Source organism: Lathamus discolor, chromosome Z, assembly GCF_037157495.1.
Source record: "Lathamus discolor isolate bLatDis1 chromosome Z, bLatDis1.hap1, whole genome shotgun sequence".
Lineage (NCBI taxonomy): Eukaryota > Metazoa > Chordata > Aves > Psittaciformes > Psittacidae > Lathamus > Lathamus discolor.
The window spans coordinates 110,001,978-110,021,341 of record NC_088909.1 but is presented as its reverse complement, the minus strand read 5'-3'; the positions used below and the strand labels follow the sequence as shown (position 1 = coordinate 110,021,341).

Below are 19,364 nucleotides of genomic sequence, written 5' to 3'. Positions count from 1 at the left end.
CAGTGACATTTATTAGTGATAATTTCGTGCATATTGATGGCAAATGTACTTAGCAATTAACTTTGAGCAGATTGCTTGCTGGATGTTCTTGATTAGGAAGGTAATTGTGTGTGGTCTGCTGGTGAGAGCAGGGGATGAAGGCAGGAAGCAAGGAGCTTCTCTTCGGCTCATGTGGCTCCAGTCTGCTGCTGCTTTTGACTCTGTTTTCCAGTTGGAGATGGTTCTTGTGACCTTCCTCAAGATGCTGAGTTTCATAATGTGCTGTATTTTCAATAGTTACTGGTTTTGGTCCCTAGCAGATCTTCACATAGGTTTTTTGAAGTATTTATAAAGCATGGTAATAAGGTGAATGCCCTCCTATAGCTTTTGGCATACGTATAGGAAAAGTGATATATCATTAATGGAGTATAATAAACTACTGTTGTGTTAGGGCTTATTGAAGTGTGCAGAAAAATAATGAAATGTGGTTTTGTTAGTATTTTTTATAATTAAATCAAGTGTATCTTTATTTTAACTTTGGCAGTTAAAGCGTGACTTGTTATTGTGAAGTTTACACAGATTTATTAGTACTTTTACTGAAGTTTAATGTACTTAATGCTGTCTTTGGTGAACATGTTTTTTTAACAATTCAAGCTTTTTTGTGTTGTCCTTGCTTCTTTACGTTTACCAGAGCTTGATGATATTTTGCTGTTCTTCAGTTGTGAGCATGATAAAACAAACCTTATAAAATACATAATTCTATGAACTATATAATGTAAATAAAATATCCATATAGATAAAGGCTTTCACAGAGTGCCTGAACTTTGAAGTACTGTTTGCGTATTTTCTTACTGGCTGGTGAGTAGTTATTGGAAAGAACAGTGCAACTAAACAACACCACAACCAACCTCTCTCTGCTATTATCCATTTTTTAATGCCTAGTTCAATCTTAGAGCCTTCTAAACAGAGGTAACTCTTCTTTTCAGGATCATCTTAAAATCTGGGAATTGCTGTGGTTGTGTGTTTGAACCTTGAGCATCCCTTTTTTTTCCTTCTTGGTGAAGCTTATGTCCAAGTACCATGTTCCCTGGGTTTAAAGGTAGCACACTCAAGAGTACATAAGTGCAGTGTCAGCACATCAGGCTGCTCACACTGCAGTTGGTCAGAGCGTCAGCATCAGCTGTGTGGTATTTGGTATGACAGGCGCAAGTGTGTAGTGCATAACAGTAATGATGCATGGAAAATGTCCTGGCATTGGCTACTCAGGAATATACCTTGTATTTTGGAAGATTATATATGACATAGCCACAATTGTTTAGTTAGCATTTTTAATCAGTCTCTCATCTTAAAGATTTCTCCTCCGGATTTGCAATTTATGTGCTTTTGCTTTTTCTGAATGTCCAATTTGTGCTTTTCCCAACTAGACTGTGTTTTAAGCTCAGAAGAAAGCTGAGCAATCGTGCATTGTGTCAGGAAATGTGATTATTAAGGTTTTTCATTTTCAAGTTTGAGTCCATAGATACGTTGTAGCCTATCATTATAAAGCTGTAGTGAAGAAATTGTACATGATTAGTCCCTGCTAACAGCGTTGTTTATTGAATTCCTTCAAGAATCATCTGACCATTAGTAGAAGCTTGTTCCTTTTGACAGTTTTCAGAAGGTTCTTTAGTCCAGGAAGGGCAACTTTTGCCTTTTCATCCACAATTGGGAATTGCATATAGCTTTGGAGGATTTTTGTTTTGAGGATATATTTGGGCTGGGGCAGCCTGGAGAAGAGAAGGCTCCTTAAGGGGAGACCTGGGAGCAGCTCCAGGGCCTAAAGGGGCTGCAGGAAACCTGGAGAGGGGCTTGGGACAAGGGCCTGTAGGGACAGGCCAAGGGGAATGGCTTGAACCTGCCCGAGGGGAGACTGAGATGAGCTCTTAGGCAGAAGCTCTTCCCTGTGATGGTGCTGAGGCGCTGGCACAGGGTGCCCAGAGAAGCTGTGGCTGCCCCATCCCTGGCAGTGCTCAAGGCCAGGTTGGACACAGGGGCTTGAAGCAAGCTGCTCCAGTGGAAGGGGTCCCTGCCTGTGGCAAGGGGTTGGAACTGGGTGAGCTTTAAGGTCCTTTCCAGCCCAGACCAGTCTGTGGTTCTGTGATGTGATATTGAAGATTGTTGATGGTAGGAAAATCCTCATAGAGATTTCAGCCATATTCTTTAACATTCAACTAAAAAATCTGGATATTAATAAATCCTAAACTGGACTCAGCATATGTGGATCTAAGGCTGGAGTTAGTCTGGCTGACACAAATCATTCATCTTTCAGTGAGGCTTCCTCTGTCTGTATCCCATAATTTTGGCACAGTCTTTTTTACTATTGTGATTCAGAGGTGTAAGAGAGCACATGCTGTTTATTATATTCTAAATCTGACCAGCAATGCATTTAACCTATTTTTGACCTGCAGTAAGAGACTTTATTCATACTCTGTAGAGAATTTTTTATCACTTGGCTGCTAAGGACAGTGTTTGTTCTATTACAGCAAATCCGAGTACACAGAGGAGGGAATAAATAACGATACATATACTTCAATCCTCAAATGATTTAATGAGTGCTCAGCTGTCATATAAAAGAAATGAGGGATGGCAATTAGTTTATGTACTCGTTATTAACACTTTCAAGTGAAAGTTGGGAGCTTTGGAGAGCCCACAGAGCTGGAGATAAAGCCACAAAACCCAAAGAAGCTTTAAGTCCACCAGTTGTGTAACACGTTGAATGGATGGGGTTTAGTTACTGTTTTGCAAATAACAAATTATCTCCTTATTGGTGCCTGGATTCTATCCTATCTGTAAGAGCAATAGGGATGAAAAAGAAGCTTGCTCTGCCTGAATATCTTATTAATAAGCACATCCAGCTGCTGCAGCAGTCTAGATCACGTTTTGACAACACAGCAGTTAGGTTCTTGAGAGGAAAGACTTGTTTTATTGTGAATGTTAAACCCTGCTTCATGGCCAAGGATGGAGCTGGGCTGGTTTCAGTAAAAGTGGGAGTCTCTTGGCATGTGTACTGTCCTCTGGATAAGCCGTTTTGCTTGTGTAGTGCCAATCCAGTGTCTGTAATGTGTATAGCTTTGAAAAAGTTAAACACCCCCCCCCCCCAAATTATGTAAAAAAACCCCCAAGAAATCTAACCCAAACAAACCCCACCAAAAAAAAAAAAAAACCCACAGTGCAAGTAATGCACGTATTTGAGGACTTAAATTTATTGGTAGAAGATGGTACTTCAGCATAACTGGACATTTTAAAGCTGTGTGTGTTTGCAGTTACTTCTGCACTGTAGCAGACTTTAGAAGATGCACCTATGATTCCTCTTTGTGCAGGTCTGCTCTAATCTTATCTGGACAGATTCACCCTTATTTTCCCCAAGGCTTTACATGTGTCTTTGATCCAAGTATGTGATCTATTAATGTGAATGAGTATTGTGTGTATTGTCTCTATCCTGCTATTGAAAAGGGCATTGTTTATGAAAACACATAGTGTTCTGCGTTTATAGCTCTCTCTCACGTTATAGATTTGGCATGAGTCCGCCTCATTGTCTTGGCAAGACAAGGATTAAACAAGAATGCATGTGCCCCAATGGGGAAAAGGATACATTCGTTATTGTAGCTGAATGACATTGATTACAGCAATTAAGCCTCTTTTTATTTTTAAAGAAAAAATAATTTGAGAGCAGAGCAGGGAAGACTAGGATCTTCCATTCTGTGTGATTGTACTGACTCAATATTTTTGTGCTTTATTTTGATTATACTTTGGGGAAAAAAAGCCCTCTTTCCTATTGAGATCACATTAATCTATCTTCAGATGGGTTGTGTCTAGCATGGTGGGAGAAATTATATTCTTAAAATGCACTCACTTTACTTTTTTCATCCCTTTTCCTCCTTCTTCTCCTCAGTTGTTAAGAAAATGAGGCACTTTTTGGGAAGTAGTCTGCTCTATAAGCATTTTCTAGATTCAGAAAACCTTAGAAAACTGCCCCATTCAAGTTACTTATACAATACATTATCTGGGCTTCATTATTGGCTGTGGTTCTGTCTAAGGTTAAATACTCCTAGCAGTTCTCTTTTTTTACTAACAGGAGCTACATTGTGTTACTCATGGGGGATTCTATATAAAGGAAACCACGTTTCCGTGATAAAAACCTGATTTCCTTTAGAATGTGCAGTTCACTAGGTGACAATTTTTAATGTGTTTTTAATAAACTGATTGTGGAAAGAAATCATTTTGCTTTATTGTGAATATTCCCTCTAGTGTGCTTCTTAAAATTGAGTCCTGGCTTTAAGAACAAACTTGGGTTAAACAGAGTAACACTGCCATATCCTGGCTGTAATGTTGTGTTTATTGCAGGACGTATTTATTTGAAAATACAAAATAAACAAGCTTTTGGGTAATCATTGAGTTGTAATGCAGAGGGGAAAAACTATGCATGCTTTTAGGCCATTCAGCACTATAAAACCCTATATTTCTTTGTGCTGTAAGTTTCTCTTTATAATGTTATTTCTAAAGCAGAAAAAGAGATTTATCTTTTTTTTCAGTATTATGTGACAGCTTCAAATGGTTTAATAAGCTTTTTCCTCAGTAAGTCTTTCATTGCAGTTGCTTTTAAAAATTGCAATGCCAGTGTAAAATACCACCAGTTTTATTGCTTCGAATAGTAGAATTTTTAAAATAATTACGCATTTTTGAAATAGTCTTATGCATTTTGTCACATTGTGTGTGAGTAGAGAATAATTTCTGCTCACTTGAAATGCAGTTTCAAAAATTCACAAATCCTTATTGTAAAAATGTGTGAAACCTCTTCAATAAATAAATATGTATTCATGAAAAAGTAGTGTGTGCATTTGATTGCGTAAGAGCAACAGTGATGTGTACAACAGGCTGCATTCATTTGAAGGATCTCGGTTTAGAATATTGTTCAGTGTATGTTAGGCAAATGGAGCAGTTTTTTGTCTGTCTCTGCTTATTCTTCACTTGAGATTAGAAAAAAAGTGGGAAGATAGGTGAAGTGCAGGGAATTTTGAGATGAGACTTGGAACTGTAGAACAAAGAAAAAGTCAGTAATGATAAGTTCAACTGTTAGTAGTAATGCCATTCAGTATGACCTTAGATAAGTAGGAAAGTAAGGCTCAATGTGCTTAAAATTAGCATATTTTTACAATACCAACATCTCATTTTCCAGTTGTTATTAGTTATCTTTTTATGTATAAAAGGGTAAGCATCACTGTTACCCCAGTTAAAATCCCAAGTGCTTTCTATTTCAGGAAAGAATTCCATCTACTAAAACAGACAGAATTTATCTTCTGGTGTCCGTTCTTTAATTAAAATACCGATTGTTTAGATCTAGGTGTATAAATCTTTGCTTTCTTTCGGTATTTGAAAATTCAGAAAACCTTTATATGCTTCTTTTCAGGAACAGAGTGTGAAGACCTCATAGAAGAATTGCTGTGTTGCCTTGTCCAGCTCATTGTTGAAATTCCCCTCTTGTAAGTTGGCTTTTTCCTTTATCTTTTTCTTGCCTCCTTGTATAAACTGAGCATTTGAGAGAATATAAAACTTAAGAGTGATGGGGCTATAATGTTTAAATACCTGTGTTTGAATGCTCCTTGTTCTGTACTGATAATGGTAACCTGCTGCCAGTACCTGCCCTGAATCTTCTGTTGGAAGAACTACTTGAGCATCTCACACATGCTTCAATTCAACAAAAGAAGTTATCCCATTTCATTTTGTCGTAGCTTTGACGTTTGTTTGAGGAACCTCTGTGGGCACACTGACAGTTGCTGGTAACTTATGGCTGGAAATGGTTGTGCTGATTGTACAGGGAGGGGTGTATTGAGGTGTTGCTTCATCTCTAGGGGATGCAGCAAGGTGCAGATTGAAGTTTGTCTTACACAGTTGCATGGCTTTTTGAACTGCATATGCATTAAATAAGTGTTACGACTCATTTAATATTAATCTCTGAAATATCAGTGAATTGAAATATCAGTCTGAAGAAAAGACCAATGAGTAAGTGGAATGTTTCTGTAGATCTCCAGATTTGCTTACCTAGCTTTTTCCATGCATCTGCTGTATTTGAGGTACGTTGATTCCACATCTCATTGGGATATATGTCATGCAACATACTTCAGTATTACATGAAGGAGAACTTATTTCGTTCTTTGGAAATGAAAATTGTTTTACGCACCTGTCCTGATATGTTTTAACCTCTTTTTTTTTTTCTGCAAATAAACTTTATCGAAGATCGCATTAGCAGTATTAGATGGTATTGTGCCTAAAATGTGGTGCCCCAATTAAAGGATTACAGCTTTAATTAATAAGAGTTTCAGATTATCCCTTATAGTGTAGTGTAAAGCTCTGCTGATGATTTAGGTTTTGTACTTCAAATTGTTCATTAAGTTAGAAAGCTGACAAAGATGCAGTGGGTTCTGAAACACTGCTCTCATTAAATGCAACTCTGTCACCATTACATGAGGGTTTTGTGTTGGTAGTATGTAATGAATTAGTGATATGATTTAGAGCGTCATTCTGCAAAGCTTGTCAGGACTTCCTGGAACAGATACACTTTTTGTTCGGAGCAGATTAAAGGAAGTATAAAGGGTGAAAGGACTGCGATATATGGGCAAGTTCATAAATCCTGCAGGGTTTTATTTTTCTTTCTTCTAAGTCCCAATGTGTGCGTGGGGTCCAATATTACTTACTTTGTCTTTCTGGCAGAAAAAAATTTGCGGGCATTATTGTTCTTAACCCTTTTTAACAACTCAACCTGTCAGCATCTCTCTTTCTTTGTGAATGCTGTTGCTGGGAATGAAAGTAGCTGTTGAAAGCACTTAGTTTACTGAATCATATAGTGATAATAATGGTTTATTTAAAAAAAAAAGTGACAAAGCCTGTCTATAATCTTAAATGTCCAGCTTAAAACATGCTCACTTTTCACAAGTGAAAGTTGTGGAAAGTTTGCATTTTGGTTGTTTGTTGTTTTTTTTAAATAGGTTTCCTTAGCTATTTTTTTTCTTGAAATAGAATGCTACTGAACTGTTAGTAGGATACTAAAACTTACAAAAGTAATTTATTGTCTTGTTCACCAGTATAACATTCGTCACAATGTGATAATGCCTTAACTAACGATTTTATCCCTAAATTATCAAAGGGGGAGTAAGGTAGGGGAAAGGAGACATGAAAAATCTTGCTTTCTCTAATACACAATCCAACCCTTCATAAAGATGTTATAAAGCTGAGATTTTTGCTTACTGTAATTTTATTTGCTGGAGGATGATCAAGATTATTTTAGTAGCGAGTTTACCTTTTACTTCCCTCCCTTTCCTTGGTCAGATTTATGCTGTAAATTCTTTCCCTACTTTGTATCAAAGGAATAGTTAATTTCTGTCTTTCTGGTGGAATAAATCAAGAAAAACATAAGCCTATTATGTGAATTTTGGGAAGGAATGTATTATGTGTAATACATGAAGTATTCAAACCTTGGGATCGTTTGCTAGAGGATAGGCAGCACTGGCAGCATACAGTGGCACTGCTAACAGGGTCTCTGTAAAGCTGCTATTAAAGATGAATTTTTGTTGTGACAGACCATTAAGATATCCATGCTGAGCCTGTCTTTGGAGTGTCATTCAGAATAGCAAAGTTTTTGTTAGGACCACTCAATAGCCTGAACTGTGGATTGTCACAATTTGTATGTCCCTTGGGTTCTGTGGATGCAGTTTCATGAAGGAGTGGATACAGCTGGCAGCTGCTGTCTAAATATATTGCTTCTCTACACCCTGGTTTAAGCTGCTGTTTTCCCTCCTTCGCTGAAATACTGAGATTATTTTTAAACCATCAAAGACCATCTCGGTGTCTGAAATGCAGGAGCAGAGGTACCTGTACAACAGTCCTGCACTCTTTGCTTTTGGAATGGTTCTAAATGTCACATGGGAATGGCTTGAACCTGCCCGAGGGGAGACTGAGATGAGCTCTTAGGCAGAAGCTCTTCCCTGTGAGGGTGCTGAGGCGCTGGCACAGGGTGCCCAGAGAAGCTGTGGCTGCCCCATCCCTGGCAGTGCTCAAGGCCAGGTTGGACACAGGGGCTTGGAGCAAGCTGCTCCAGTGGAAGGTGTCCCTGCCTGTGGCAGGGGTTGGAGCTGGATGAGCTTTAAGGTCCCTTCAAACACAAACTGTTCTATGGTTTGGTTTGACCAAAACCAAGTGTAAGAGTTTGGGCTTGGCAGGGATGCTGAGTTCATGAACGCTTGAGTCTTTGTGGAGTGTGCGCAGAGCTTGCTCACCTTTGAGCTTGCTCTACAAGAAGCTTTATTAGAACAAGAAGCTCATGTGTGCCTAGAAAATAACCTACAGGGATATTTGGAAAATGCAGGTGGGCAGTCTAGTTCAGAATTAATAAGGAAGGTGTGAGATGGGGAAGAAGTCAAATGGCAAATCTGTATCTCACTACTCCATATCCCTTACTATGAAATATAACTGAAGAACCAAAATGTGTTGATCGTCATTGGGAAAGGCTGCAGAAGTATACAGCAAAGTGTAGGGGTGTCTCAGAATTGTGTATGGTGAATTTAAGAAACTGCTTCTCAAAGTTAGTTTGTACTGGGACAGGTAAATGCTTTGAGACAGTTCAACTTGGCATAGCTAAACCAGGTTGTAGGAGAGACCATGTGGCTCTGCAGCATTGTGGCTCTGTACCTGAGGTTTATTAAAAGTATCTTGAATTATCCCTTTGAAAAACAGGCCCTGCTGCATTGTACAGAATGCCAAGGAAGAAGGTTTCGTGTTTAATTTTAAGACGTTTTATAGAAACTACAGTATTATTGCGTTTCAAGAATTAGCCTTTTGCAGTCTCTTATAACATTTGTGTTATGGTATGTTGGTGTTTGATTTATGGCTCCCTTGGGTATGTTATGGATACTCAGCTTTTTCTTTGGTTTTGTTAATGTTAGCACTCAAGAGTGTACATTAATGACTAAAAGTGCATAATCAGCAAAAATATGCCACTTCAGTATTTAATTGTATGACTTTAATGTAGAAACTATTGCTAATGTTATGTTGCAAGATAGAGCTCCCAAAGTTAAATTATAAAGGCTTCTTTCAGCAGCTTGTTAAGAGCTGGTATACATAACTAAGCATCTGGTTGTTATCAGTAGGTTTTCACTTCATTAAAATCTATAAATGCATATGGAGGAAAAATGAAATACCGGGATTTAGTTGTGTCACTATTGAGTAGCACCCTGTGGTGCCAGTAGAAGTTAGTTGATATTTCTAATACATTCCATTGTTTCCTATAGTTACAATTGGCTTAGGTTGTAATCTCAGTTATTTCCAACTGTAAGCATTAACAATATTTTATTGTATTTAAGGATGTTTCACTGCATTTCCTGGGAGCTTAGAAGTTGAACATAGGAGGGGAAAGGGCAATATAACTGAGTATAAAGCTCTACAGAGTCATTGCAATGTAGAGTGCCATGTTGAGAAAAGTTTAGGCTTTTTTTCCTGGAAATTGTGAGCAGCGAAGAGGTTAAGAACTGTTTTCTCTCCTATTTCATGGCTGTCATATTTTTATTATTTGTTACTTTTGGAATAAAAGGCCAGAATAGCGCTTCTTGAAAAAAAGACTGTTCTAGGAACTTTAATCAAGATTGTAGTAGCTCCAATATTTGAAGAGCTATTGACTTCAGCATTTTTGGCAATTTTGTCTAATCATCAAAGGGAAACTTCCATCTGTTGAAACTTAAGTTGAAGCAAGCGAAAATACCCAAACTGCAAGAGATTTGTGTTGCTTCACTTTGAAGATCCTCAAAGTTTAGGCCTCCTCTGTGTAGGAGGGGTCTGGTGAATATAAAGAGAGTTTTATTTACTGCTGAACCTTGTGGTGGTGCATCAAATAAAAAATACTGATTTATTTGGAAGATTTTCTTCATCACTCTTGCATCCCTTTTTCAGCTGGCAGATGTGTGGCCTCTTAAGTGAGTAAAGGTCTTAAGCAGGAGAACCTTTATCTGTATCGTGTATTTTTCTTCCTGTTTTAATTATATTCTAATTTAGTTTTATTTCAAACTTAGATCATTATTTCTCCATGACCTGTCTTTTCACTAGGCAAGGTTTAACTGACATACAACTTGTAACAACCTCTGTAATCCCAGAGCATATTATTAGTGGTGTATACTGTCTATCATACATTGTGCTGTATATTCAGGCTCCTAATAATCTGCTTTCTGTTATTCTGGTTTTCAGCCCTGTTTTCACAAAAGACATTAGATGCATCTTGAAAAATATGCTTGCTAGTATTTGGGGTTTGTCCCTGATCTGGGCAGCAGATAGCTAGGCACTGAGGTCAAGTAATCTCTTTTTGGCATCTTAGAAGTTTGAAGACTCCTTCAAATCAGTGACAGTGATCACGCTGACAGCCCTAAGCCTTTTTTCTTCATTGCCTACACAGCCATGAGACCCAAAGAGATTATTGCTGTCGCTACATCAAAATGGTTCTGTCTTGGAACCACACTGGCTTACATTTGAGAAGTGACAGAGAGACTGGAGCAGGTCTGCCTTTCACATGGGCTTTCACATGATTCCTGTGCTCTGCCTCTGTCCAGACCTCTGCAGTGGTCTAGAAGAGAAGCTTTTTGAGCACCTGGGGCGTATCATAGGTCATAAAATGGTTTGTGTTGGAAGGGACCTTAAAGCTCATCCAGTTCTAAACCCCTTGCCATGGGCAGGGACCCCTTCCACTGGAGCAGCTTGCTCCAAGCCCCTGTGTCCAACCTGGCCTTGAGCACTGCCAGGGATGGGGCAGCCACAGCTTCTCTGGGCACCCTGTGCCAGCGCCTCAGCACCCTCACAGGGAACAGCTTCTGCCAAAGAGCTCAGCTCAGTCTCCCCTCGGGCAGGTTCAAGCCATTCCCCTTGGCCTGTCCCTACAGGCCCTTGTCCCAAGCCCCTCTCCAGGTTCCCTGCAGCCCCTTTAGGCACTGGAGCTGCTCTCAGGTCTCCCCTTCAGAAGCCTTCTCTTGTCCAGGCTGCCCCAGCCCAGCTCTCTCAGCCTGGCTCCAGAGCAGAGCTGCTCCAGCCCTCGCAGCATCTCCGTGCCTGCTCTGTATGAATTATCAATGTCCATTTTCTCTGTAGCTGTCTTTTCCCTGGGGGTTGAAAGCTACACAAGCCCAGTCAGTGGAGCTGTCCATTTTGGACTACTATCTTGTGTTCTGTTGATCGAAAAAATGAGCTCTTCCATTTAGATGGAAGATGGCTACTGCAGACAAGACTTGTTGATATGAAAGGTACATACAAAAGAGCACAGATATTAGAAATAGATATTAGAAAGAGTCGAGGAGTTCTAAATCTGTAGAGGGAGGAATGCTGGTTAGGTGAAAATCCGCACAGCCGCGTAGTCTCAGATGGCTTAGGAACAGGTCTAGGAATAATCGGTCTTGAATCCAACTGTCATTTTCATCCTTCAGATACTCCTTTAGGAGTATTTCGACCTTTTTTATTTTCCCACTCTCATTCTGTCTCTCAGTTAAGAATACCCACTGCGAGGGAGATGCAGTAGGAAATGTCAGAGATGCTCTCAGCTTCCAGTTGGTGTTTCTTGAATGCCCCTTTGGGACATCTCCCCAAATGTTTGGAGTCTGCTATAATGAGCACAGTGCATTATCAGCTGCCGCGGTGCGTGTGTGCCATCAGTGGGTGTAAAATTAGGAGTGCTTCCAGGAGAGAAGATTATGTTCAGTTTGAGTTGTTGTACTTTATCCTGACACTGATAACCAGATACTCTACTTGCTTTTCAGTTTTTCAAAACTGATCCTATTCGCTGTGGTGACTCCTCTTTCACCTTTCTGGTGGGCCCTCAGGAAGCAGGGAAATGAAACCTGGTTCCTGTATGATTTGAGAGTTTTTGTATGAATCAGCCCTTTTGGCAACTCTCCTAAATTAGAAAATTAGTTACCTTTTAACCTTTTAATACTTGGAGTAGACAGCGCTGGCTGGGTGAAAGTTCAGGAAAATATTTAAACAGGGAGGGGGCTTGCGCTGGTGGTGTGAGGTGAAATTCAGTTTTGTTCCTGACTGTTGAGGCTGTTTGCTGTGTAGGTGTGAAGTCATTTATGAGCTCTCAGCCTCTGTGTGCTAAGATATAGAAATAGCTGTGTTTCATTGAGTAATTAAAGTGTTTACAACGCTTCAGAGTTGTAACTGGAGTTCCTTAGCTGAGATTTTCCTATATATTGCCTCTACTCTTCATCTTGGTTCCTCTTTCACAGACCTTTCTCTCGTAGGCAGGGAACAAAGCTGGATGATGGGGTGAGCATCGATGCAGTTCTGAGCGGTGCTTGGTGCTGGAGAGAAGCCAGCAGCAGCAGGATGTTGACAGATAGGGAGATTGTTAAAGTTCTTGGTGGGTGATGCTGATAGAAGGTCATCCACGTTGTTCTGAATGGGAAAAGCAGATGCCAGGATACTGGGAAGCTGAGGTTTTATCATAGTTCTTGTTCTGGCATGGGATGATTGCATCATTTGGAAACAGTAGTTATGATAATACCTCTTCCCTTACCAACCTAGATATATAAGCTGTAAGTAGCATCAGACTCCTGCAGACTGCTCCTATTGTTCTTATTTGAGTCTGGAGGAGCAGACAAGCATATTTTAGGGTTTTTTGTATTTTCCCATAGGATACAATTAACAAATGACCTTGCTATTATGATCTCCATGTTTTGGTCTGCTCTTGACTCCAGAGTTTTCTTTGTAGATCAGAAGAAATCTACTTCAAAACCTAGTGGTGTGTTGTGGTGTGGCATCTGTTTGCTGTGTAGTACCATTCAGTGTGAGCACTTGTCTGTGGGTGCATGTAAGCAACGGCAGGTGTTCAAGCCAGTGCAACTGGAATCACAGAATCAACTCAGTTGGAAAAGCCCTTTAAGCTCATCAAGCCCAACCATTCCCCAGCACTGCCAAGGCCACCACTGATCCACGGCACTGAGGCCTCGTCTCCGCGGTGTGTGAACACTCGCAGGGACGGTGCCTGCAGCCCTGCCCTGGGCAGCCTGTTCCAGTGCCTGAGCACCCTCTGGGGCAGGAATTGTTCCTCAGCTCCATCTAAACCTCTCCTGGTGCAGCTTGAGGCCGGTTCCTCTTGTCCCATCCCTTGTTCCTTGGGAGCAGAGCCCAGCCCCTCCTGGCTCCATCCTCCTGTCAGGCACTTGTAGGGAGCCATCAGGTCCCCCCTGAGCCTTCTCTTCTCCATCTGAACCCCCCAGGTCCCTCAGCCGCTCCCCATCACAGTTGTGCTCCAGGCCCTGCACCAGCTCCGTTGCCCTTCTCTGGCCCCGCTCCAGCCCCTCAGTGTCCCTCTTGTAGTGAGGGGCCCAGCACCGAGCACAGGATTCGAGGTGCAGCCTCGCCAGTGCCCAGTGCAGAGGCACAATCCCTGCCCTGACTCTGCTGCCGCACTGATGCTGGTACAGGCCAGGATGCTGGTGGCTTCTTGGCTGCCTGGGCACAAGCTGCTTACGTTCAGCTCCATCAGTCAGCACCCCCAGGTCCTTTCCCATGAGCAGCTTCCAGCCACTCTTCCCCAAGCCTGGAGCATTGCCTGGGGCTGTTGTGGCTCAAATGCAGGACCCAGCACTTTGCCTTGTTAAACATACTTAAAGGAGATACTGCTCAGCCAGGTTTCTTAACTGACTGCTTGTATGTGCTCTTTTCCTATTTCTACCACAAAGAAAGTATTTTATTTTTGTTGAGTATTACTGTTTTGACCATAGACCTATGTTTCAGAAATTTGGAGCTTTTAGAGTGCAGTATCAGCATTGCAATACACTTGAAATAAGTGTCTGTTAAAGGGCAAGGTGAAATCTTGGTCCAGTTCAGACAGGCTCCCTGTGAGAGTGTGAGATGCAGGTAGATGGTCTGGTGTAGTTCTCCAGCCCCAAATGCCTGAAGGTTTATAGCTCTGATGGAATTTACAGGTCTGCCACCACAATTAATAAATACGGTAAATTAGTAAAAATATATGTTCTTAATGGAAGAACTTCCTCACCAGAAGAGCAGTAATACCCTTTCCAGTTTGTATCATAGAAGAATTACTCTACCAGTTTCTTCTGAAGCACTACTACATTTAAGTCTAAATGCAGTGCTGCTTTAAAGCAGTACCTAAGGGCCCTTGGGGTCTCAGAGGACCTTAAGATCTCTGCCACCTACCTGACAAAAGGGATTAAGATGGAAGGTGTTGCTGAATTACGAGGTTTTTTTGTCATTTGATTTTAATGAGTCATTGTCTAAAGATCACTATTGTTAAATAAAATCCTTGGCCCTGGGTTTCCCACAGCAGAGTCTCAGACATCAATTCCTAGAAAATAAATTAGTAATTGAGTGGCACAGGAGTAGGAGTAGCTCAAGCTGGTGCCGCCAGGGAGGGACCCAGAACAAAGGAATTCCTGGTGTTTCATATACCCTTACATTCCATTCACCCAACCATCACACGCTGTTCATGTGCCTTGCACATGCCTCTTGGTCCGGTGATGGATTTTGGTTTGGGGTCTCCTCATCCGTAATTGGGTTCTTTCCTTATCTTGAGGCCAGCTGTAAATTCCTTCTTATCTCTCTCTTGTTTCTTGCTCCTTGCTAACTGGATGCAATGCCTTTATCTTCCAATTTGCACTGGTCTCAAGGTGTTTGTTTGCATAACTAAGCGCAGGTTGTAAATTAAGTTCAGCTTTATCTAAGTGGGAGTTAGTTGCCTATGGCCTAAGGCTGCAGCAACTTCACCTTCCCATGCTTAGCCACTTGAGCTAGTTCCTTCAGTTACAGGAATTCACCTAGCTAAACTTAGTTCACAACAACTATAATACTGATTACATAGTTGTTAAACTTAAAAGCATTTGCTGCTTTTGGAAGGAATCCGGTGACCTATAACTGTTTCTCATTGAAATATAGATAATAAAGTGTTCATTAAATAGATGCACGCATTTACGTTATGCTGGTATCTAGAAATCTTGCACTTTGGAGCTCAAAGTCATCACTCTCTGAAGAATTCATAATTTAAGATAATCATAGATACATGTGATAGGTCTTTGCTTTAGAGAAGAAATGTGTGTGTATATATATATACACGCATATATATGCACGTATATATATATATATATATGGTTTGTTGCCAGAAATCGGTTTTAACGTGGGTGTCACAGGGAAGAACCTGGACCTATTCCATCTGCTTGAGGAAGAGGTGCTTGCTTTGTGTTACTATGTAAGAAACGTGATACCAAGGAGGACAGCTACTTGTACTAAGGAAAGAACCCAAATGCTGGAGAGAACCCAGCTTTAGAGTTCAGCCTATGCCAGATTGTTCCCTCATGAAAGAAGTATATCTGAAGATGGACAAAAGAATAATATCTGTTATTTTGTCTGCCTAATATGGGAAAAATACGCTCCAGTGGGAGGGAGAGAGAAAAAAGGAGGAAAAAAGTTAACTGAGAATAACTGTTGAGATCTCCAAGAGAGAGAATTCAGGAGAAAAGTCAAAAAAAGACCTTTGTATGCCTTGGTGAACTCAATTTACTTTATCTGAGTTCTGTGGAATTTTTTTATAAGACACTTGGGAAGGAAAAGGAAAACCCACAGAAACTCAAAACATCATGCAGTTCTTCTGCTTTTCTGAAATAAATATCTAAATAATTCTGACATGTAATTGATACATGAGTTCATTATTTCTAGTTTCCTCCTTATCTGCAAGCAAACAGTTTTCAGAGGAAGCTGGGGATCAGCATAAATTCCATGTAAAGTCATTCTATACAACTGATAGCTTTGAATAAAAGAAGTAAAATTCAGAACCAGACCCCCCCCGTCCCCCCATCCTATAGTCTCTCAATATAAATAAACAGTATTTTCTTCCAAGTTAGAAGAGGTTCCTGATAGTTCTTGTCACTCTTCAGAAATGCTTGAGTTTCAGAAAACTGTACATTTGACCCTCGGTGGAGAAAATAACTTTTCTCTGAAGCTTTATACTTGTGCTAATAAATTAAGGGTGACTGTAGCCGAAGGGTTACCCCAGGTATCAGGCCTCTGTTTGTGTTTATGTCAGAGCAGATTTAATTTGAACAGATTCTACAGGTCGAGTGGAATGTTTCTGCAGTTAAATGTGCCCTAACTGGGCATAGAAATAAATCTAAAATAAACTTTTGCATAGAAAGAACATGAGAACAGATCAGTAACTGAACTGCATGAATTTAGCTTGCTTTCTGTTTTTGTTTCTCTGAGGGTTACATAAGAGTATTGAAAGAAGATTCCCTTCTCTTACTCCCCCCCAAAAAAAACAACAATGTTCTGAATACATTACAATAACCTCTTTGTTTCTTTCTTTACCTGGAATCATATAAGAATAGAAAAGAGTTTTTTAATGTTTCCTCAAACTTGCTATTCAACTTGTATGGTTTGTCAAAACCAATAAATGAACGAGTGATTGAAATGGACAAAAAGCACAGTAGACTTTAGAATTTGTTTCCTCTGAGCAGAGTGACCCAGTGCGTGTTGTACTGTGTCATGAAGTTAGCTTTTTCATTAATCAGCTCAAGGCTGGAGGCATTATTCTCCTATTCTCAACCTTGGTAATTAGAAGCTTCTGATTTTTATTTTTTGTTTTCTGTATCTAAAAATAATTTTCAACCCATTATTTTGATTTTGAAAGAAAATGGTTCTGTTTTGATAGAAAAAAACCCTATTTTGATAGAAAAACATCCTATTTTGATAGAGGAACATTTCTTAATTTTTTTTTCTTCTGGCTTAACCTCTAATAATCAATATTTATAGGTGTTCCTTGCTTTGCCTGGGAGAAAGGTGGGTAGAGGGTTGCAAAGCATCGCTGGTTTGGAGAGGGAGTGGGAGCTGTTCCTAGCTCAGCCTTGCTTCTGGCTGAGATGGATTTGTAGTGGAACCACATCACAGTGTAACCTCTGGCCTCATCTAATTATCAGCATTTACTAACTTCCTCAGTAGTGGGCAAAAAGTCAGGTAACTGACAAAACCTAAAAGTAATTAAAATGTACTTCATGATTTAAGGAAGAATGTTATTCAAGCAGTATGTCTCTTCCTGACCTGTAACTAGAAGTGTCACAGATTAAAATATTTGAGTCATGTGGAAGAAGATAAAAACAGTGAGTTTGCATAACCTTCTCTTTCAAAAACATTTTTGTATCAGAAGTAGCGTGGGTCTGCAATCCAGGAAATTGTGATTCCAGTTTGCTATTGCTTTGAGCAAATAGCTAATAGTCCCTTTGCTCAGAACTCTGGCTTAGGGCTTAATTTACCTGTGATGCATGAGACTCTTCTTCTCATGTGTTACAGTAATGCACGTTACTTGCAGCCCAGGATACTGCTGGCAAATGCTGTATCAAAAGGAGCGTGACCAACTACTCTGCTCTTGTGAGACCTCCCCTGGAGTATTGTGTGCAGTTCTGGTGTCCTCAACATAAAAAGGACATGGAACTGTTGGAACAAGTCCAGAGGAGGCCACGAGGATGATCAGGGGACTGGAGCAGCTCCCGTATGAAGACAGGCTGAGGAAGTTGGGGCTGTTCAGCCTGGAGAAGAGAAGGCTGCGTGGAGACCTCATAGCAGCCTTCCAGTACCTGAAGGGGGGGGCCTATAGGGATGCTGGGGAGGGACTCTTCATCAGGGACTGTAGTGACAGAACAAGGGGTAACGGGTTAAAACTTAAACAGGGGAAGTTTAGATTGGATCTAAGGAGGAAATTCTTTCCTGTTAGGGTGGTGAGGCACTGGAATGGGTTGCCCAGGGAGGTTGTGAGTGCTCCATCCCTGGCGGTGTTCAAGGCCAGGTTGGACAGAGCCTTGGATGGGATGGTTTAGTGTGAGGTGTCCCTGCCCATGGCAGGCGGTTTGAACTGAATGATCTTAAGGTCCTTTCCAACCCAAACTATTCTATGATTCTATGATTTCTAGCACACACTTTAGGGTATTAAAGTATCTGAGTGTGCTAAAAGTCAGACTGATTTCTTCTAAATTAAATCCAGTTCATTTTGTTAAGGACCACACCAGCTCTGTTCTGAGACTAATGAAGAGTTTACTCCAGCCAGTCTTTTCTGTGGTTAGTTTATTATGCTTCAAGAGAGATTGCCCTGTAGTTCTCAAGCCATCCTTACTTGAAAGAGCACTTAGTTTTATGTTTATACTTGTTTTAACCGTTAAGAATGAAATTTTTGGACCGTGACATTGTAAGAAAGGAAAATCTTGACATCGCTGCTTAAACACACTCTGATGCTGACATTTTTTTATTTTAAATAAAGACACTATAAAATATTTTGAGAATTATAAATAGATTTTGAATTTCCAGTAGGTCCCAGGGTCAAAAAAATCTTGGTAAAGTGAAGCTGGGCACATGTTGTAACTTAATGATATTGGACTGTGAATCGTAGTGTGTAAATTAAACAGTGGGGAAAGAATTAGAAGTACTTTATAACAATCTTTGTAATGGATTACTGGATGATACTGTTGCACCAAGTGAAGCACCTCCTTACTTTTAGAGGAAGTGAAAACAGTCTTTGATTGAAAGGAAGAGTAATACTGGTTCATGTCAAAGTTGCATCAATGTGTTTTAAAAGGTTTCTTTCTGCAATTTATTACTGATTAAGGAGGCAAAGGCCATTTTTCTCCCCCTTTTAAAAACAAAAACCAAAGTCATTGTAGGCAGAGGTGGGAGCAGAAACCATAAGATACCCCAGATCTCTGTCATCTGTTTTGCTGCACAGGCTTTCCCAATTAACTTAATGAGCTTTGCTAAACTAATAAGCATCTGTATTTAAGCATCACAGCACATTCTTTAGAATTGTCTGAAATACCTTGAAACTTTATACTTCACTGTTACCTGAAAAATACCATTTAAAACTGAATGGCTGTACGTAGTGTCTTGATATCCTGAGCATTTCTTACACTTAAACTAGCATTTGTGTATTACATTTTCTTCCTTAGGGATCCAGTTTTCCTGGCAGATGAATCTGTGTTTGGCTAGCTGGACATTTCCCTGGCTTAGCAGGATGGTTTTGTGACAATTTTATTTAACAGGACAAAGGACACACTTTTGAGATACATTTTTTTTATTTTTAGGATGAAGTGTGGTCTGAAAATTGCATCTGGAATGTTCTGGGCAATACCTCAGTGTTTTCACATTGTCTTGGCATATGAATAAAAAGGTGCTTATATCTAAGAAAAACAACCCATTGTTGGTCTGAAGTCATTCTGAGTTTTTTGAATGTGGTGTTTACATGTTCCCAGTTGAAACTGGCTGTGCTACACAGTGTATAACGTCAGGTGAAGCTTCCAAGTGTTCTTGGAAGTCAGTTTGTAAAC

General features: G+C 40.2%; 1 protein-coding gene across 7 annotated transcripts in view; it reads left to right on the top strand.

The window, feature by feature from the left end:
• DYM (dymeclin) overlaps window positions 1-19,364 on the top strand; it is a 232,299-nt gene that overhangs the window by 31,597 nt on the left and 181,338 nt on the right. For all 7 annotated transcript variants that reach the window (XM_065662611.1, XM_065662607.1, XM_065662609.1 and 4 more), the window contains one exon: window positions 5,426-5,498. In XM_065662611.1, the coding sequence (XP_065518683.1) occupies window positions 5,426-5,498 (73 nt within the window). The remainder of the gene's footprint in view (window positions 1-5,425; window positions 5,499-19,364) is intronic.